At 53.2% G+C, this 21,016-nt stretch overlaps 1 protein-coding gene across 1 annotated transcript; it reads left to right on the forward strand.

Moving 5' to 3' along the window:
* Positions 1 to 13,745: 13,745 nt before the first annotated feature.
* LOC147645458 (serine/threonine-protein kinase PAK 1-like) lies at positions 13,746 to 20,197 on the forward strand. The gene is made up of 10 exons (XM_086874597.1): positions 13,746 to 13,807; positions 14,211 to 14,715; positions 14,923 to 14,986; positions 15,312 to 15,360; positions 16,371 to 16,480; positions 17,246 to 17,363; positions 17,756 to 17,855; positions 18,274 to 18,470; positions 19,374 to 19,511; positions 19,964 to 20,197. Exons 2-10 carry the CDS (start codon positions 14,448 to 14,450, stop codon positions 20,054 to 20,056), a joined length of 1,137 nt encoding a protein of 378 aa, XP_086730723.1. The 5' UTR covers positions 13,746 to 13,807; positions 14,211 to 14,447; the 3' UTR covers positions 20,057 to 20,197.
* The last annotated feature ends 819 nt before the right edge of the window (positions 20,198 to 21,016 follow it).

Consider the following 21,016-nt stretch of genomic DNA (forward strand, 5'->3'; position numbering starts at 1 on the left):
CTGGGAGAGGGTTTGGGGGTCCAGGGGCAGTGGGGGGAAATTGGGAGGGGTCTGTGGGATCCTGAGAGGAACAGGAGGGGCTCTGGTGGGTCCTGGGGAGGCTGGGAAGAGACTGGCAGTGATTTACCAAAATAGCAATATTGATCCAGTATCAACATCAATCTGTTAATGGACAAAAAAACCTCTCCAACAGTTTAAAGTTACAAAGTGGATGTTTAATCACAGCACTGGGCGAGTGCGGGAGTCACCCCTTAATACGCACTGCAAGTTGACAAAAGATTCCAGTGTGAATTTATTTACAAAAGTCTTGAATATCCAAAATACTAATACATATTAATACTAATGCATATGCATAATGCTAGCACTTTCCGTTCCCCACTTTGGATTAAAATGTACGGTAATCAGTTTAAAAAGTCATTACACCTGCATGGTTGGCTCCCCAATTTGAGGAGGGGGTCGTTTTGGTGTGGAGGGGTCATCAGGAGATGAAGGAAAACCGCTCTTCCTCACTCTCACCTTTCTACCTTTACAATGTTTGACATTACAAATGACATGTGGTACAACTCCAGTTTCCTCCCTTGTGACTTTGAAATGGGTTTCCAGATGCAAGGTCTGTGATCTTCCTAAACCCGTTTATCACTTTCTCTTTTCTCATTATAAGCACAGCTGAACAAACATACAATGACAAGTAATTTTTTATCTAAGTCCGAGATTCATTATCTCAAATCCTGCTTCTCACTGAATCATTAACTCTAACTAGCTCCAGCAAGGCCTATCTCTAGCCAAGATCTGTAATTTTTCTAAAATTCTTAATTGTTTAAAATTAGTGACTCCAAAGGAGGTTTCAGAGGGTCTTGGGTGGGCTGGGAGAGACTGGGAGGGACCTTGGAGGGGCTTGGGGTGTCTGTGAGAGGTTTTGGGGATCCTGACCTCTGCAGATGCCCCAGGGATGCCATCAAACGCTGCCCAACGCAAGATGCTGATGGGGATTGGAGTCTCAGTGTTGGGCTTCGTCTTCTTGGCACTGGGGCTCGGCTTCTGCCTGCGCAGGAAGGTGAGGGAGGGTTCTGGGGGTCGTGTCTCCCTCACCCAGAGCGTTTGTGCTCCCCTCTGGGCCCCCAAGCCCGGTGTCACCCCCTTTTCTCTGCCCACACAGCTCCTGAGGCAAAAGCTTCTCGAGGATTAAAAGTCAACAATTCCCACTGTCATTCTGTATCCTGTTAGATTTTCATTCCCCTGCTTTCATCCAGGTGCCCACAGGGAGCCAGGAAGATGTGGAGCCTCCCAGCCAGGTGTCTTCCCAACACGCATCACCAGGACCACGGATCACCAGGGCTCTGCCCAACGGGGGTCACTGGGGATCATCCAACGCCCATCCTCCCATGGGGGATGGAGCTGGAGCAGCGCACGAAGCTCTTCCCGCACTCGGGGCACTCGCAGGGCTTCCCTTACTGGTGCCTACGTTGGTGTCGGGTCAAGGTTGAGCTGGTGGAGAAGCTCTTCCCACACTGGGGACACTCGTAGGGCCTCTCCCCAGTGTGGATGCGCCGGTGGACGGTGAGGGTGGAGTTGTGCTTGAAGCCCTTCCCGCAGTCGGGGCAGCGGAAGGGCCTCTCCTCTGTGTGAATCCGCTCATGTCTGATGAGAGTGGAGCTGGTCTGAAACCTCTTCCCACACTGGGGACACTCGTAGGGCCTCTCCCCAGTGTGGATGCGCCGGTGCTCCCTCAGACCGGAGCTCCACCCAAAGCTCTTCCCACATTCCAAGCAGGTGTAGGGCCGTTCCCCTGTGTGGATCACCTGGTGTCTCATCAAATTAGAGATCTCTCTGAAGCTCTTCCCACATTTCCCACACTCAAAGGGCCGTTCCCCAGTGTGGATCCTCTGGTGTTTCCAAAGGTTGGAGCTCTGGTTGAAGCTCTTTCCACATTCCCCACACTCGTAGGGCTTTTCCCCAGAGTGGATCCTCTGGTGCTGGAGCAGGTAGGAGCTCTTTCTGAAGCCCTTCCCACATTCCAAGCACTTGTGGGGCTTCTCCCCCAGCTCTGAGCTCTGGCTGGATCTCTGGCCGTGTTCCTGGCACTGGGGGGATCTTTCCTCCTCGCAGCTCCCTGACTGGGTTTGCAGCCCCTCCTTGTGCGGGATCTCCAGGGCTTTTCTCCTCCTCCTCTTCCATCTGGAAAAAATTTGGGAATGAAAATTCCTGGTTAGGAGGAAAAAAAGAGAGGAGAGTGCCTTGGGCTGGGGGTGCCTCTGTTGGGAAGGCAGAATTAGAAAGAAATTATAAATATGACTCTTTAGCCAGAAAGGCTAAGGAAGAAATACAAATGAAAGCACAGTTTGAATAATTCAAAGAAACCAAGCTGACGTGCCAGAGCACGTTCTTTTCCCCAGTAAAACCAAGCTGAGACCCCTCTTCCCAGCCTTATAAGGAAAGGTCTGAAGAACCCCGAGATAACTAAAAATATGCAAAACCAGCGATTTCTATAGGTCGAACACAAATGTTACTGTATTAGGATACTTAGAAAGATTGGTTAGTAAAGGAATAGAATATTCAATGTATAGGTTATATATGTATATATGTAATTGTAATTGTAATGTAAATATGTAATTGTAAAAGAGAGTTCTCTTGGTTCTCTTAGTCTCTCTTAACTCTTGGCTCTCTTGCTACTCTCTCTTGGCTCTCTCTTAGCTCTCTTGTTTCTCTTAGCCTTCTTGCCTCATACTTTCTACACTCTTGCTGCTCTCTTTTTCCTGCTCTTTCCTGCTCTTCTTTATCCTCTTTTTCCTGGCTCTCTCACTTCTGTTCTGTTATTCTCTTTCTTAGCAATCTTAAAGTCTTGAACTCATGTATTCATATTTTACCCCCTTTTGTATTGTTCTCTCCGAGCCTGCTTTGCGCTCTATCTGTCGGCTCATGGCAGGCTCTCCCTCTCTCTCTCTCCCACGCCCTGAAATAAACAACTAACATCTAACTCGACTATAGAGGTCTCTGCCGAGTCTCAGACCATCCACCCCCGATGTGTCTCCTACATGCCTCCTTGCCCAGGTTCGTCTCAGAAAGACATTGGGCATCTTGCGTCTGTAAGAACCTCAAAAACAACAAGATTCAGCCCAAACAATCAAACACAGATCACAAACAAACCAAACAACAAGATTCAGCCAAAACCCCCTGCACAATAGAAAGGTTCAGCCCCTGCAAGAAACTAAAGCACCAACGTTTACCACAGTAAGGCTCAGAAACACCAAGATTCAGCCCCATAAAAATCGTGGATCGCCCACTGTGGTCGCCCGCTGCATGTGGGGAGGCAATGCACCTGGGGCTGGGGGAGCTGCAGATACAGGGATGAACTTCGTGCTGCTTCCTCTCCCTGCTCCTCCTCCTCCTCCTGTGGCCCTACTCGACCTCACACTCCTCCTCCTCCTTCTGCACAACCCCAGGTACATATATTTTGACCGTTTTTTTCCTCAACCCTGCTTCTCCTTCCCTTCTCCTCCTGCCCCCAGGCCCAGCACCCACTGCCGCCTCCCTCTTCCCCCCCAGTCCCACAGCATCCCACCGCAGGGGCACGGATGCAGCTGGGCCAGCTCGGCCTGGGGCAGCGCTGGGCTCTCGGCCGCTTCCGCCCGCACTCACTCCCCACTGCAGCCGCTCCCGCCACCACAGCGCGGGGGGGCCCGGCCTTGGCGCTCCCCCCTCCCACCTCCCCAAATTCCCCTCCAGGGGGGCGCCAAGGCCCGGGGGGGAGGGGCGCAGCTGGGCTCCAGCTGGGGAACGCTGGCAGCTGCGGCTCTGCCTGGACACTGATGAGTCATCAGCGCCGCGCGCTCTGATTGGCTCAGCCCTGCCTGAGCCCTGCGCCTGCACCAAGGGGGGACACCCTGCTCCAGGGGGGATGGCCTCAAAACGGGGCAACCCCAGCAAAGGAACAACAACAAAGCCTCTTTACAAACTGATCCCCTCAACCTCACTGCACATAGGGCCAGGGACGTGGACATAAGGAAGTGACAGGAGGAGCCATCAGCTGCACAAAATGTTATTAATTGATGACACAGACTGCTGCTCAGCCAAGGTCCTGCTAAATTCATCAACTTCCAGAAGAACAACAAAGACTTAACACAGACATCAACATCGTTAGCTATACAAAAGTGGGGTGCATATTAAGGGGGTATGTAGGAGGTGCATTGGCAAGTCTGTACCTCTCCAGGACTTCAGCCAGTAGGGAAAGGGACAGGGAGATGTGGCCAAGAAAATTAGGGTGAAAAGGAGGCTGTGTCTGCCAACAACTGGAGAGACCCCATGGGAAATGTCCCATGGGCACACGCTTTTTTATGAATACAATTACTGTTACAAGACTCCTCTGTCTTCCTTGTGGACAGAAACCTCTGGGGATGTCAATTTTTCCACACACCTTGGGGCTCCTCCGCAATTCCTTCCACCGTCCGGGCCGGCGGGCAGTGAGTGCAGCTGAAGGGGCCTCACCCAGTTTGGGGGATCGGCTCCCTCGGCTGGCGGCGGCACCGGGCATTGATTGGGTACCCGAGAGTGAGCAGGAGACAGACGAGTGACGGAGCAGGGCGGCTCTCAAGAGTCGGCAGGGAGAGAGCACTGAAAATCTCAGCAGTGACTACAGTGGCATCTTCGGGGAGTGAACATGGCAGGGCACCCAGGGAGGGGACAAAAGGGAAAGCCACAATGGGGTCCCAGCAAAAGGGATGAGGATCCCAAAATATCTCTCAAGGGTCCCTTGGGAGCATGTGGAGGTCGTTTGCACATTCTCCCAGAGGGAATTAAGGACATGGACACCCAGGGGGGCAAGAAGGGAAGTCCAGAAGGGATTTAGACAACAGGGGATGGATGGTGTTGGTGTACTGGGAAGGGATTGGCTGAAGGGGAGTGTGCAGGAATGTGCTTAAGGAAAGAAGCAGCAGGAGGAATCCATGGGGTAAGAAAAATGATGATGGAAGAGTAAGAGAAAAGTACTGAGGATTGTGATGTTTTCCAGAAGGTGCTTATCCTCAGAATTTGCCAGCTGACTCAGATCCTTTGTATCCCAGTTTTCCAGGACAGGAAAACAAGGAGGTGAGGATTTCAGGGGGTTTCCCTGAGCTGGGAGCGGCAGGAGCGGGCGCAGAGCTGCGGCACCGGGAGCACGGGCTGGGGGCCTGTGGGGAGCTGTGGGGCCGGGCCGGGGCTGTGGGGCAGCCGGGGCTCAGCGCCGGGCGCTGCCTGAGCCCAGCACCCCCCGGGCAGGGCCGGCAGTGGCCCCCGGCCCCCAGGAGGCTGCGGGACGCCCCGGCCGCTGCCCGGCCCCGTGGAGCTGCCGGCCCTGCCCGCCGGGGGGGCCGCCTTTGGACACTGCGGCAGGACAGGGACCGGCTCTGGGATACGGGCTGGGGAGGGGAGCCTCAGCACAGCCAGCACGAGGAAGGAACAGCTCACAAATGGCGATTAGACCTGCAAGGATCCACATGATCTTTTAAGCATTTCCTGCTGGGTCCCTGGAGAAAGGAAGGATTTTGCAGAAAGCTCAGCAGCTGCCACACGATGAGCACCCACAGGCACTGAGGGGGGCTGCAGCAGTGACAGAAGAAGCCCCTGCAGCACTTGCTCACAAAGGCTCAGCAGCTGAATGCAGCAAAGGATGAGCAAAAGGCCAAGCTGAAGGCAAAGGCCATGGCACAGTTCCTACAGCCCCTGAGGGATCAAGCCCAGGGCCCAAGGGGGCCCCAGCACCCAGGGGACACCCTCGGCCACAAGCACCTGGCACAGGCATTGCCCTCCTGGCCAGGGCACAGCCCACCCAAACAGCCCCTGGCAAGGAATCAGCCTTCCAGCTGCAGGGCACAAGGACACTGCAAGCACAGACAGCAGCACCCTCAGCACCAGCAAGTCCAGCCCTTGATGGACACGCATTCTTAGCGGTGGCACTGCTCCCATTCCACCAGGGACCCACCACACTGCAGCCCTTGGGAACATCCAGGGTGGCTCTGGATCCAGAGGAGACCTTTCCTGATGGACACAGGGGCCTCTCCATCCACTCAGAAACTTAAACCTAAGGGGGAAAATTGTTAAGGTATATTTTAATTATTAAGGTTCTAAGTGAGAAAGATGAGTGGTTGACTTTCATTCAGCCACTATTAGCAGATGTGGAGGATGGGTTTAAAATGCAGGAATTTTTATTTGCTCACAGTTGTGATTGTAATTTATTGGGAAGGGATTTGATGGCTAAATGGGGAATGCAGATTAATGTTGCAAAAGGTGATACAGAGGCTGGTTCTGTTGTACCTCTGTGTCAAATGTCTGGCAGAGCCACGGCTGAAGTGAACCCAGAAGTTTGGGCAGCCCCAGGGAAATTGGCAAAATTAGATATGGAGCCTCTCCAAATTTCCCTGAAGCAACCAGGACAAGAGGTGTCCAAAAGCAATCCCCTGTTCCAAGGGAGGGAAGGAAGGGCTCACAGCCTGTCTGGGAGTCCTGCTCAAGGCACGACTTGGGGAGCCAGGGATGGCTCCCTAGAATGCTCCTATCCTGCCAAACAAGAAATCCAATGGAATCCACAGAATGCTGCAGGACCCAAGAAGAAGAAATGAGATGATGAAACCGAGGCACCCCACACTCTCAGATCCTTACACCAGCCTGAACCAGGTGCCCTCCTCACACTGCTGCCATTCTGAACTCGATGCAAAAGATGCTTTCTGGGGATCTGCCCACTCACAGAGGATGCAAACACAATTCTGCCTTGGGCTGGCAACAAGAGCTAGAAGGGAAAATGCTCAAGACATGGACGGTCCTTCTGCAGGGATGCACGGAAGCACCGGCCTGATTGGGGCAAGCCTTGCAGGAAATACCAAAGGAATTGACCTCACCCCCAGGGACTGGCTTAATGCAGGATGTGGATGACTTGATCCAGTCAGGAGGACAAGGAGAAGAGGTAGAGGAAGCCTCTGTGAAATGGCTTCATTTTCAGGCTAAAAAGCAGCTTTGAGTATCTGAAAAAAAACAAAGGGCAAATGGTAGAGAAAATGGTTAAATATTTGGGACCTATATTGACAGAAGCTTTGTCTTGTATTGACCCTGAGTGCGTCCAGGAAATCTCAGAAATAATGTTTCCCTGGACTAAAAAGGAGCTGTAGCAATTCTTACAATTAACAGGGAATTGCAGGAGCTGGATTGAGGATTCTCTCTTCTAGCCAGAACATTGTATGAACTTTTAATCCCCAGAGAGCCTCAATGTTATGGGGTGGACATAAGAAAGAGAACAAAACTTAACGAAACGAAAAAAATAAAACGATTGATGCCCCAGCCATGGCTCTTCCAGACTCAGAAATCTGAACTGGAAGGGAATATTAAACAGGCCACCCCTAAGCCTGCACTGAAGGCAACGCAGCAGCAGCCAGGGCTCCCCAGCGGGGGAAGCTCCTGGGCCTGCCCACAGATCCTCTGCTCAAATCCTCGGCCTGGCCACCCTCCTTTGCCATCTCCAGCCACTGCGGGACAATCCTTGCTCTCACTCTTGCAGCTTCAGGCCTTTCTGTGCCTGCCCTCGCCACAGCTGCTGGGGAAGGCACCGGGACAATTCCACTCTGCCTCTCAATGACACTCACACTCTGCCCTGCCTGGGATTAGCTGCTGGCAAAATAGACCAACTTGAAAATGGCTTCAAATCTTATTTCTCTAAAGGGACTTGGTTTGCATTTGCCTTGGGGAAAGGAATTTTAATGTTTCTTTTCCACCACTCAGCAGAAATGTGTTTAACATCTCAACAGACTGGGAATAGCCCAAAAGATTCCCAGCAAGATAACGACCATCAAAAAAACATCAACAGCCAGCAGCAAACATCAACCAACATCTACCCTGTAATGTAATGTAATTCCCATCACAGGCACAGAAATCCGGCTGCAACAGGAAACCAAATCCTAACAACTCCACACCTTCAAACCAATTGAGAGGAATGAAGGGTTGGTCTTTACAAACAAGCTGTGGGTCTGCTGATAAGATGCAGCTATCAGTGAGAGACAACAGAAACAATGGGATGGATTCCACTAAAAGATCAAAGAGGCACTGAAAGAGTATCATGAATTCCACAAAAGTTAATAATTAAGAAGAGATTATGCGTGGGGGGGGAAAAGGTACCCCAGGTATCAGGCGTACCGGGAAGCCTGTACCTCTCAAGTACCTCAGCCTATGGGGAAAGGGAGAAGGGACAAGCGGCCGGGAATTAGGATAAAAAGGAGGCTGCGCCCTCCAAAAATTTTAGAGACCCCAGGGGAATGCCCCATGGCCTCTCCCTTTATTCGAATAAAGTAAAAGGACTCCTCTGTCTCCTTTTTGGACATAAACCTCTGGTGTTCGTGGATTAATTTTCCTGACACAATGAACAATAAACCAATGGATTTCTATGGTGTCAAGAGTGTATGAATTTAGGAAAATCTAGTCAAACTCATGTGTCATGGAATGATTTTCTCTGCACACCCAGCCTAAGTGTGCATGAAATTATTCCTGTTGCACATTCTGGCCAGAATCAAGTAATGCCTTATTTTTCTAAAGACATTGTTGAAGAGTTTTTGCTTTCCTCAGTTTCAATGAAAGGATTACACCGTTAGAGTAATTTTTTGTAATAATTTTACTTCTATATTGCCGGTTCTGTTTGGGCCAGTGGTGTGAGAATCAGTTTTTAGTCCTAGGAGAATGAAAACACTTGATTGCTTTCTCATTTTTGTTTTATATTTGTACTTGACTCTTAGTCATGACAAAATGATGGTATGAGTTTTTTGATGTTCCCCATTAAGCTGCACTTTGAAAACTAGATGAGCTTTAAAGTTGGTGCTTTAACACATAAACAGTTACTAGAATATTGTTTAAAAAAAATAAATAGCAGATCTGTGGGGGGCCACGTGTGAGTCAGGGGATGTCTGCCCTGGAAGAGAAGCTTTGTTCCAGGCAGCCAGGAGAGGAGCTTTAGAAATGCAAATTAACACTGATGGCCCAAAGCCTGCACAATGGACCAGGGGTTTCCTGGCTGCAGGAGGAATTGGGCTGATTCCAGGAAGGAAAAAACAGAGGCAATGAGTGAATCTGCTTGGAGACAGGGCCAGGGACTTGTACATAAGGCAACAATGGGAGAAACCATCAGTTTCAGAAAATGTTACTAATTGACAAGGACTGCTGCTCAGACCAAGTCCCAATACATTCCTGAACTTCCAAAAGAACAAACACTTCACCGAGCCACGAATATCGGATGTTATACAAAAAGGACATGCAGAAGGCGGATCGGGAAGGCTGAACCTTCCAAGCACCTCGGCCAGTGTTGGGCAAAGGGACAGGGACATGCGGCCGGGAAAATCAGGACAAAAACGAGGCCGCGTCCTCCAACAACTGGAGAGAGCGCACGGCAAATGCCCCATGGCCTCTCCCTTTGGGCAGCAATAAAGTCACTTGCACACCGCTCCTCTGGCTCCTTGGGCCACACAAACCTCTGGCGCCGGGAATTTTCCCGCCCGGCCCCGGGCCCAGCGCAGCCACCTCCGGCCTCCCGACACGAAGCGGGACGAGCCAGCGCTGCTCCGCCACCGCCTCCTGCCGAGGCCCCAGCGGCAAGGAGACCGCGGGCAGCCGCTCCCGCAGCGCCCTCAGCCCAGGGCCAACACGGGCCGGCCACGGCACAAGCCACCCGCCACAGCCCCCTGCCGCCCCCTCCCGGGCCCGCAGCGAGCCCCGAGCCCCCGCAGAACGGAGCGCGGCTCCCACCTGCGATGGCCGGGGCCGCCTCCGAGCTCCGCCGCCGCCTCACCGGGCTCCGGCCGCTGCCGCCGCCGCTGCCGGGCCCGCACAGACGCTCCGGCAATGGCGGCTCTCCTGCCCCACGGCCGCCCTGGCGGCGCCAGCGGGGCCGGGCTTGTCCCCTCTCTGTCCAATCAGCGCGCGCCAGAGCCACGAGTGACGGCAGCAGCAGCTAATCGCAGCTAGCGGCGGGCTCTGCACACGGCACAGCCCCGCCCCGCGCTCTCAGGGCCCGCCCCGGGCTGCGTGAGGGGAAAGGCGGGGATGAGGAACAGCCCTGGAACGGGCCCGGCCCGAGCCGCCATTGAGCTCCCAACACAAACAAAGTTCTCCGCACCTCCCGGCCCGCCTTGCCCAGCCCTGGCTGCTGGGTGCCTCCGGCTCAGCGGGAAGCCCTGGAGCCTCATGCACATCTAATGAGGAGCATCAGTGCATCGCTGTGATTTCCCCCAAAAAAGGGAACCCCCCCCGCCCCTTTGGCTGAGTGGAGGAGAGGAGAGATTTCTTGCACTAAACTCCCAAAATTTCCAAAACCAAAGCGAAGTGAACCGGGACCACCCAGCAGCGCCTCTCTGCCGTCCCATCTGAAGCCCTCGCTGGCTGCTCCAGGCTGGAGCGGCACACTGGGAGCACTGGGAAGGGGCCCCGGCTCGGGGCGCAGCCCCCGGGGCAGCCCCACGGCCCCCACGGCAGCTCCAAGGCTCCGCCAGCCGGGATGGAACGTGGGACAGGGAGCAGGGGAAGGGATGGGGCTACCGGAGCCGAGGGAATAACGAGGGTCACCGGGGGCACTTCACAAGCATTTAATGCAAAAGATAAAATCATAAGGGAGACAAAAGCAACAGGACCTGTAGCACCATAGCACAGGGCCACACAAGGACATGTCCCACTGCAGTGGGGTGATGCTGGCCCGAGTCCAGGCACCCACCACAGCTGCTCTCTCACTGCCCTCCACAGCCACACAGGGAGAGAAAATTTAACCAAGGGTTCATGAGTTAAGGACCTGAGACTGTTTCCTCATCAAACACAGTCATGGGCAAAACAGGAAATATGAATTGAATTTATTGCCAGTAAGCTCAGAGCAGGAGAATAAGAAGACCCTTAAAAGCACCGTCCTTCCACCCCTCCCTCCTTCCAGCTCTGCATCCTAACCTGGCAGTGCAGGGATACAGGGAATGGAGCCATGGTCAGTTCATCTCCCGTGGCTTTTCCTGCTGTTCAAGGACAGGAGTCGTTCCCCTGCTGCACTCTGGGATCTCTCCCACCAGAGAGGTCTCCATGAACTTCTCCAACCTGAGTCCATTCCATGGGAGCAGCCCCCTCACAGTGCTGCAGCGTGGGTCACTCTGCCACGGGGTCAGTCCTTCCAGGACAGGCGGCCCCAGCAGGGACCCCTCTGTCCACAGCTGTCCCCTGGGGTCACAGCCTTATCTCAGGCATTCCCCTGCTCGGGCATGGGCTTCTCCAGGGGCTTTGGGTGTATCTTTATTCTGGTGAATCTTCAGGGGCTGTCAATCTGCAATTCCCATTGTTGGTCTGTGTTCTGATGGATGTTCCTGCCCCTGTGTTCATCCAGGTGCCCACAGGGAGTCAGGAAGATCTGTTTGGTCAAGACTGAGCTCTGTGAGAAGCTCTTCCCACACTGGGGACACTCGTAGGGCCTCACCCCAGTGTGGATGTGTCGGTGCCTGATGAGGGTGCAGTTTTGTGAAGCCCTTCCCACAGTCAGGGCAGCGGAAGGGCCTCTCCTCTGTGTGAATCCACTGGCATTGATGAGACCTGAGCTCATTGGAAATCTCTTCCCACACTCAGGATGCACTGGTGTGCCCCGAGGTTGGAGCTCCAGCTGAAGCTCTTCCCACATTCCAAGCATTTGTGGGGCTTCTCCCTGCCATGAGCTCTCTCCCCCAGCTCTGAGCTCCGGCAGGATCTCCAGATGCCTTCCTGGCACTGGGGGGATCTTTCCTCCTTGCAGCTCCCTGGGTTGGGTTTGCAGCCCCTCCTCATGCAGGATCTCTGGGGATTTTCCTCCTCCTCCATCTGGCCATGGCTTGGGAATGACAAATCCTGGTTTGGGGGTAAACAAAGTGGGAGTGCCTTGGAGTAGAGGCTCCTCCTACCCAAGTCCATGTCTAGAGCTCAGCAGGAGCCTTGTGGCCATGATAATATCCAAAATATCAAGATTCAGCCCCAAAAAAGTCTCCCAGGATTTCCCCATCTCTTGTCTTTCCTATTTGGGATTCCAGAGGTTTCCCTTCCCTGGGATGATGGGGGTCCAAGGGCTCCAGGGGTTCCCCCTTCTCTGGGGTCCCCCTTAGCGATGATCCAGAGGCTTTTGGGGGTCCATGGGGTCCCTTCTCCCCTGATGCTCTGCTTTGAGATCCCAGGGATCCCAGGAATCTCTCCTCTCCAGGCTCCCACCTCTCCAAGCTGCCAGGATCCCCCAGCTCTGGGATCGCCCCTCTCTGCTCTCCCCACTCTGGGGGTCCCAGGGGTTCCTCTCCTCTGCTCTCCTGGGGGTCCCCAGGACCAATGTCCTCCCCCAGCCAATACTGGGCAATGGCCATGTGGACCCCAAAGATCCCCCAAGGGGCTCAGCTTTGGGGTCCTGCAAGATCCAAACCTACACACCCAGAGAAAAAAACCTCCCAGGGATGCCAGACAATATTTGGGGCTCAATTCCACAATCTGCAAGTTCCAAACACACTCCAATAAAAAGACCCTCTCAGGGACCCCCCTGACAGATTTGGGACCAGCTCCCCCTCCCTGCTCACCTGCAGGATGAGGTGGGGGCGATGGGCCAGTGGCTGGGGGTGCTGCAGACACAGGGGACACTGGAACCTCCAGCTTCTCCTTCTATTCCTGTTCCTGCTCCTCCTTTTCCTTTCTCCCTCCTCCTGCTCCTCCTCCTTCCTAATCCCACCTCCTCCCCAGTTCCTGCCTTCTGTATATTTACAGTGGAGAACCTTGCTTGTTTTTAGAACTAGAACAAAGATTCCAGATGGAACAAGCCTTGCTGGTTTTATTCAGCAGTATCAGTGACTACAGGTTGTGTTTGCTCTGGTTTGGTGCTGTCCTCGTTCCTCCTCAGTGCTCAGGCTGGGCTATGGGGTGTCCTTGTTTGCTGCATTTTCAGAGTTCCTCTTGGATCCTTTGGGCAATAGGCCGTGCCCTGGGAGGATTCTTTGTGCTCCTTTGTGACACAGGAGAAGCTTCCAGGCGGTTTTTGCGTGAGCGGCTGCTGTGGTGTCACAGGAGCGTTTCCACGTCCCCGTGGTGTTCCCGTTGCTGTGGGACACGGAGGCCTCAGTGTCCAGAGCGGCTCTGGGCGCCTGCTCGTTGCCAGAGGATCCTCCTGCCCGAGGCATTCTCAGCAGCCAGCCCAGCCCCTGACGGGTGTCCTTCTGTGCTTGCAGGGGTACAGTCTGCAGACGTGTGCAGCGCAGCCAAAATGATGCAGCAAGTGGTTGCTGCAGTTGGAACTCTGTTCTCTGTGGCTTATTCGGGGTATTTTTTAACCCACTTGGCATGTAAGTTGAGGTTTTCCCTCGGTGCAGCCTCTGTGGCTTTGGGCTTGCTGTGTGCTTTCTGTTCTTCCACTGGAACGGAGTTGACTCTGTAACCAAATTGCCCTGAGGACAGGGTTGGTTTGGGGGAGCTCCTGCCAGCAGCTGCAGCTGAAAAAGGGGGTGTCTGCAGCCAGCGGGGCGTGCACAGCATTTGCAATGAGGCCTGGGGGGGTTCTGTTCCCTCAAGCAGGGAGTCTGTGGCAGCGGAGCCTGGAACTCCCTCCGTTTGCTGCTCCAGCCAAGAGCTGACACAGCCCAGTATTTTGTGCTGCTCTCTTGCTTGCTGTGTGAAGGGCCTGTGGCTCCTGGAGGGATGCTGTGAAAGCAAAATGCTCTCTCGGGCTTGCCTTGCTCATTTCCCACCACAGGCAGTTTTTTCCTAACAGCATCTGGTTCACGTTCCCTCTCCCGTTGCAGGGCACCTCACGCGTGGATCCCCAGCAGCTCCTCCTTCGGTGAGTGGCAAAGGAAGCTTTGGTGTTCAGAACTGTGCAGCAAGTTGTGAGCTCGGCGTGTGGCAGCCGAGTGCCAGCCTGGGAGGCTGAAGGAAAGTTCCTGTCAGTGTCTTTGCAGCAGCAGCAGCAGCAAAGAGATCCCTGGCAGTTTTCTCTGTTTCTGCTGAAGAGCTTTTGAAGAGCTGCAGGACTGGTTTTGCAGGCAGAAGATTGCTTGCTGGCTTTAGCCATGCTGGAATATGGAATTCCCAACAATAAGTGGCAATGTGGGCTTTAGCCCATTGTTAGTTTGAACAGCTCTGAACCCTATTTCTGCTTAGTGCAGCTGGATGTGTAGCTGAGGATAAAGAAGGTGATAACTGAGATAGAACTTCTCGTCCCTCACGCTCCCGTCTGTCCACAGGGCACCAAAGCAGCATCAGCACCTCCTCTGGCTCCCTCTGCTTGCAAAGAGGAGGCCAAAGAGGAGGAAGAGAGCAGTGAACTTCCCGCTGTTCCGGGAGACGAGGGAGAACACCCCGCAGTTTGGGAATACAACGGCGAGGCTCCCGCGGTGTGGGACAAGGACAGTGGACATCTCCCGGTGGGGGATGAGGACGGTGGATGTCCCCTGGTGTGGGATGAGCATGGCCAAGCTCCCATGGCGTGTGACGAGGATGACGGCAATCTGCCGGTGTGGAATGAGGACAGAGAACGTCCTGTGGCTTGGGAAGAGGAGGGTGAACCAGCAGCATTTTGGGAAGAGGATGAGGAACCTGCACTGCTTTGGGAAGAGGATGAGGAACCTCCCTCTGCTCCTGAAGAGGACACCGAAGCTCCCTGTGCTGCAGGATCCTGGGCTGAACATTCTGACAGCAGCACAGCCCTGCAGCCAGAGGGGAGCGGGGAGTGGAGCCTGATGCAGCTGAGTACGTCTGCTCTGTTCCTGTGTGCCAGAGCAGGGTGCTGTGTGTGTGTCTCAGCATCAGCTGCACCCAGGGTTGCTCTGCAGCTGAATGGCACAGGGTCATTTATTGTCCTTCCCAGCTGAGAGCAAGGGGCTCCCGGCCCCAGGGAGTGGGGCTGCATTCTGGCTCTCATCTGAGAGGGAGCATCTTCCCCCTGGTTTCTTTCAGGGAACACCGTGAGCGTGGGGGAGCCTGCCGAGAAATACCTGGAACTGGAGCAGATTGGCCAAGGGTAAGTGCAAGGCAGTTACTTCTGCACAAGCAGGGCCCAGGTATTTTGCTGGTGCGGGATGCAGTGAGAAGTCAGGAGAGCTCCAAACCCCTTCAGACACTGGGGTACGATGCTGCTGCCTCTCAGTGCTGATCAGAATTGATAACTGTGGTCAGAAGGCACCTTGCATGGCAGAGGGCTGGTGGCTGCTCTGCTGTTGTTTGAAGGGTGGATGCACTCGGGTGTTTTGTGAACGCTGCAGGCAGCAGAGATCTCCTGTCTGGGCTGCCTTTCACTGCCAGGGCCTAAAGCGCTGCTTCTTTCTTCTCTGCTGTTTTGTCTCCAGGGCTTTTGGAACCGTTTCCAAAGGACTCGACAGGGCCACGGGAGGAGAGGTCAGTGTCAACACGCCCAGCACGTCTGGCATCTCTCGAGGGCTTTCCCCTCTGCTGGGAGCTGTGGCTGGAGCTGTGGGGCCCAGCAGAGCTTTCCTGCACAGGCTGCTCCTCTGAAGGCAGAGCAGGGTCAGCCTGCAGAGCAAAGCTGGGACAGACTTGGTCCTTCTCAAGTGCCCAAAGGAAGGCAAGGAGGGCAGCGGTGTCTGTCAGAGCAGGACACACTGGCCTGGTCTTCATGTCTAAAAGTGTGAATGCATCAGCTGGTGGAGACTGAGGCCCAATTTACCTTCATCCCAGCCTCAGACAGGAACACTGTTTAGCAGTTTTATCATCCTGAGTTTCATCAGGATACCTCAAGGCCTAATTAAGGAGAGATCCTGCTTGGGCTCAGTTTGGGGTTTTAGTCCTACTGCAGCTGTCCCCACAGAGACAGGGAGAGAAATGAGAAGATGGATGTGCAGAGCAAAGCTCTCTCCTAAACCCTGCAGCTGTGTTTGGGTCTGGTGTCAGTGGCAGCTGGGACAGGGATTATCTGAGCAATGGATGTGCACGTTTGCTTTGTTGTGCTATCCCAAACAGAGCAGGGACATTTGAAATCATGGCCAAATGCCATAGAATTGCTAAAGGGTTCCCGGCTGTTTTGCTCTGTGTGCACAGAAACAGAATTACCTCCTGCTTGCAAAATGTGTTTGAATAATAATCCTAAGAGTGTTGAGGCCATTTGAGAAGACTGTAGGTGCAGAGAATGTTGTTATAGCTTTGAGGCTGACAGCTGAGGGAGCATTTCTGCAGAGCTTACAGAGCCAAATGTCTCTGGCCATGAGTCCTGTAACAGCCCCAGCGAGCAGAGCAATGGGCTGTGGGAATGGCACTTGCTGAGCTCTGGTGTCCCATCCCAAGGCAGTTTGGCACAGCCCGGCTCGCTCGCTCCAAAAAGACTCGCTCCGTCTTTGCTGTGGCCTCCTGCCACAGACTGCTCCAGTTAAAGGTCTGCAATGTCCCTTCAGGTGGCCATCAAGAAAATGAGCCTCAGAGGGCACAACAGGGGACGAGCTGTGAATGAGGTCGTGGTCCTGAAGGACAAGAAGAACCCCAACATTGTCAACTCTCTGGACAGGTGAGTGCTTCAGGTCTTTTCCCATACACGGGCCCTGCGTTCATCTTTCCTGGCATCCCCAGTCTGTAGCCTGTTCTGAAAATGCCTGACCCGGCCATATCTTCCCAGAACAACAGCCTGGCACTTCACTCCTTCCATGTGCTTTTGTTGCTTTGCTTTGGCTTTTTCTTCAAGTTGACCCCATTTGCTGTGTTTTACAGCAAGTGCTGATAAACCCTGGTAGAAATTATTTTCCTTGGCTTCTTCTTCCCAGCCCTTTCCCATTGCTGCAGGTGACAGGAAGACCAGGTTCCTGTTTCCAGAAATGCCTCATTTTCCCATTTTTCAATGGCCTTGCCTATTTCTGAAGGGACTTTGTGCAAGGTTTTCCAAGCATTTGACTGCTTTTGCCCCAAGTGCTGCACGGCCTCCTCCCCTGGATAACTCTGGAAGTTGTGTTGCCTTGTTCCGGAGGGAATGGTGGAACTGATGAGCTCAGATGCTGAAGCAGCTGGGGACAAGTGTTGTGGTTCCACATTGAGCTGGGCTGTGGCTAAAGTGCATTTTTCACCTGCTTGCCATCTAAGGCCTCTCCTTTCTCCCGGGTGCCTCCTTCTCCTTTAGACTGTGCAGATTCCAAGGCCTGTGCAGCCTGGCAGGAATGTCTCTCCATCTGATTCTGTCCTCATTGACAAGTGACCTGGGAACAAAACTCCACTCTGGGCTTTTCCCTGGGGGAATTGAGCAATGCACATTCATCTCTGTGCCATTGTTCTCCTCTTCCAGCTTCCTTGTTGATGGAGATCTCTGGCTGGTGATGGAATACATGGATGGAGGAACTTTGCAGGACGTTGTCAGACAGACACGCATGGCTGAAGGAGAGATGGCAGCTGTCAGTCAGGAGGTGAGGGATCCTGCTTGTGCTTCCCATGGCTGGGACACCGTGGTCCTTCCAAAGAGGCTGTGAGAGCAGAGTGGCTCCATGCTCAGGCCTTTGTTTCTGTGTTGTTTTTATGAGCTGGAGAGGAAAAAGCCTCTGAAGTGAATGGCCTGCAAATATCACTGCATTTCTACTCTGTTCTTGTCCTCTTCCCTGCTGTTGTGGTACTCTCTGTCTTTTTTGGATCTGATTTCCTGTTCTCAGCTTTGCCTTGAACCTTTTGCCTGGAGCTTGTCTGCACTGCACTCCTGGGCTGTCACAGCAAAGTTGCTGCTGGCAGAATTCTAAACTGTCCTTTCTTGTGTGATATATTCCGGCCTCTGATTTTTCCCCTCGTGTTTCTTGTTGTCTCTCAGTGTCTGCAGGGCCTGGATTTCCTCCATTCCATCCGGGTGATCCACAGAGATCTGAAGAGCTCCAACATCCTTCTGGGAATGGACGGCTCTGTCAAGCTGGGTGGGTGTTCCTGGCCAGGCACGGCGCTCCCGGGGTGCGGCTGTGGGGCTGCTTCCCAGTGAGGGCCAGAGCCCCACAAGTGCTGCTGGTGGCACTGCCCGGCCCCTGCTGCCAGCTGAGAGCGGCTGCCCCGTGCAGAGAGCTCAGGAGAGGAGCAGGCTGTCAGGAGTGCCTTTGCTCTGGGAATGGCCCTCCCAGAGGGGCAGGAGTTGCAGTCTAAAGCTTCAAAGGAAATCAGTAAAGCCAAGCATGAAAGCTGAGGGCTTCTTTCAGGGTCCAGTTCCATCTTTCCTTGGCTACAGCCCTGAGGACATTTCCAGCTGGATTCAGCACTGCATTCCCAGACCGAGAGTGGGGAATCTTTGTGCTTGGTTTCCTCATTGCAGCTGCCTTTGACAGTGCTTGTTTCTGTCCTCAGCTGATTTTGGCCTCTGTGCTCAGCTCAGCCCTGAGCAGGACCAGTGCAGCTCCATGGTGGGCACTGCTCACTGGATGGCCCCAGAAGTTGTGACCAGTTCTCCTTACGGCCCCAAGGTGGACATCTGGTCCTTTGGCATTGTGACCATCGAGATGGTGGAAGGAGAACCTCCTTACTTCCAGCAAACGGGGGCCATGGTAAGAGGCAAATTCTCCAGGCTTTGCAGAGGCCTGTGAGCACAGGGTGACCCTGCACTGGGAGGAGCAGCTGGAGGTTTCTGCACATCGCAAAGGGAATTCCCACAGCACCTGAGCCTGAACACAGACAAATATTCTGCAGCCTCCAGCAACAATTTGCTTTGGGATTTAAGTTGTTGCAGCTCTTGTGAGGATGACCCAAATACATGAAGCAAGTGCATCAGCTCTAATGTTGTCTTGTACAAAACCCCAAACCAGCGACAACACCCACACCCAAACCCAACAAGATTTCTGGAGGAGTTTCTAAAAGAGGTTTTGTGAGATGAACTCCCCCTGGCTCTTCTCACTGGGAAACTTGTCTAAAACATGAAGATGATTGTTTAACATCCCCACACTCTAACATATTTCTTTCCTTCCTTTTACTTTCTCTGTGTCACCAAGCCTGAGCTTTCAGCCACACAAACCTGCTGTTCCTTGCCTGGCAGTTTCTGGCATGGGGCAACAGGAATGCTTTTACTTGAGGGTCAGTGGCACTGCAGAGATGCATTTGATGTAAGAATCCCTTAAAATAACACAGGCAGACCACACTAACTCTTGAAAATGGCCTGTAAAGCTGGCGTCTGTATTTGGAGAAGCAAAATGGGCTATTTCTGATGGAGGTTCCTGCTGACAAAGTCAGCCAATGCAGTCGGCTCTGAAGGCAAGATCATTTGGATGTTGCAATGGCTGTGGCTGCACCAGGGTTTGGGTTTTTTGGCTGGCCCAGAAGAATGAGCTGTGAGCAGCAGCATCTGTGCCAGGGAGGAAAGTGCCCGGGGAGCTGGGGCAGAGAAAGCGGGCTGGATGTGAGCACGTGTGGGTGTGGAGGAAGCTGTCAGAGCGCTGTGTTTGCTTTTCCTGCAGGCCCGCGCTCTGATCCGGCAGAACGGGAGCCCGCAGCTGCAGGAGCCCAGGCGCCTGTCGGCTCTGCTGCGGGACTTCCTCGAGTGCAGCCTGGAGCCGGACGAGGAGCGGCGCTTCTCTGCCCAGGAGCTGCTGCAGGTGAATGCCAAGCGGCTGCGGGGGAAACGGCAGCGCCAGGGAGGGCTTTTCTTGTGGGGCCCCCCTCCCATCATCTCCAGTCCCGCTGCTTTTCACACGCAAAGCCAGCAGAATCCTCGCCTGCTTTGGCTTGGCAGGCTCCTGTCGAGCTCATCTGGAGCTGGTGCCCCGCCACGAGCGGGGACATCTTCAAGCACATCAGGTGGCTCAGAGCCCTGCCTGACCTGAGCCTGGATGTTTCCAGGGAGGAGCCACCTCCCACATCTCTGGGCTCCCTCTCTCAGTGTTTCCCCACTCTCCTGCTAGAGCAATTCTTCTTTACATCTAATCTGAGCCTGCTTCCCTCTCTTGACTTTCAAACCATTCCCCTTTGTCCTGTTGCAACAGAGCCTGTGAGGAACTTGAGTCTGGAAAGTAACAGTTCATTTCTTTCTTTTTTATCCCTTGGGCAGCACCCATTTTTGTCATCAGCCAAGCCTCTCTCCAGCCTGACCCCTCTGATCACTGCAGCAAAGCAACTGAGGGAGCAGCGCAGGAGGAGATGAAGCACAGGAGGCCAACTTTTCGTTATAGTAGTTAGGACAAGTAGTTAGTAATGTTAGTTAACACTGTTAGTTAGTTAGAGTAGGTTAGGACAGCCTGTTTGTTATGGCAGTTATTTGAATAAAATCTCTGTTAAACCTCAATCCCTTGAGGTGTCCTGTCCTTCTCCCGCTGTGACTCAGCTGCCCGGAGCACTGCGAGGGGAGAGCGGGCCCAGCCTCGCCCAGAGCTGAGCCCCAGCAGAGCCTGGCAGAGCCCAGAGCAGCCTCGGCATCTGCAGAGTCAGCCTGGAAGGAGGCGCTTGGAGCCTTCTGGGCTGCAGCCGGCTCTTGCTTACAAACTGTGTGCGCTGGAAAATGCCTCTGGTTCTGCGGGAGGGCAGAAGGGGCCCGGGGAAGGCCCAAGTGCTCCATGCAAGGGAAAAACCTGCCCTGTGTTTGTGATAAAGAACTATGTTGGTGTTGACCTTCGCTATTATGTGTTGGCTTTTCCAAATTATTATAATCAGAACGATTTTGATATAGCACAGTTTGTAATCACTTTTAACTGCTTTTGATATAGTAGTGTTATAAATGACTTTCAAATTTCCAAACAATCAAATTTAATTAATTGATAACATAGCTTAATAAATTGGATACAAAATAATAAAAGAATACAATTTAGTAAAAAAGAGATACAATTTAGTAGATATAATCAGATACATATTTTATATATATATATATATGTGTGAATATAATTGGCCTGTGGTTACAAATGCTTAAGGCATAATCAAAATCGACCGGGGTGTGGGGGGGTCTTCTCGCCTCACCTCACATATGAAACAAAGCACTTCAAGCTAAACTTATATACTGTATGCTTATACATATTCATTAATGTTTCCCATAAGTTTCCTCCTTTTTCTGGTTTTACTGACCATTTCTTTTCTAAACTACATCCTGTACCTTAATTTTGACATGTAACAT

The sequence above is a fragment of the Cyanistes caeruleus genome, unplaced genomic scaffold, assembly GCF_971803275.1.
Source record: "Cyanistes caeruleus unplaced genomic scaffold, bCyaCae1.hap1.1 HAP1_SCAFFOLD_280, whole genome shotgun sequence".
NCBI lineage: Eukaryota > Metazoa > Chordata > Aves > Passeriformes > Paridae > Cyanistes > Cyanistes caeruleus.

What these genes read in the sequence shown, in the direction of transcription:
- LOC147645458 (XM_086874597.1), top strand. Translation starts at nt 14,448, where the DNA reads ATGGCGTGTGACGAGGATGACGGCAATCTGCCGGTGTGGAATGAGGAC. An exon ending in GTGGAGCCTGATGCAGCTGA is followed by an intron (nt 14,716 to 14,922) that starts GTACGTCTGCTC and finishes GGTTTCTTTCAG; the next exon opens with GGAACACCGTGAGCGTGGGG. An exon ending in ATTGTCAACTCTCTGGACAG is followed by an intron (nt 16,481 to 17,245) that starts GTGAGTGCTTCA and finishes CTCCTCTTCCAG; the next exon opens with CTTCCTTGTTGATGGAGATC.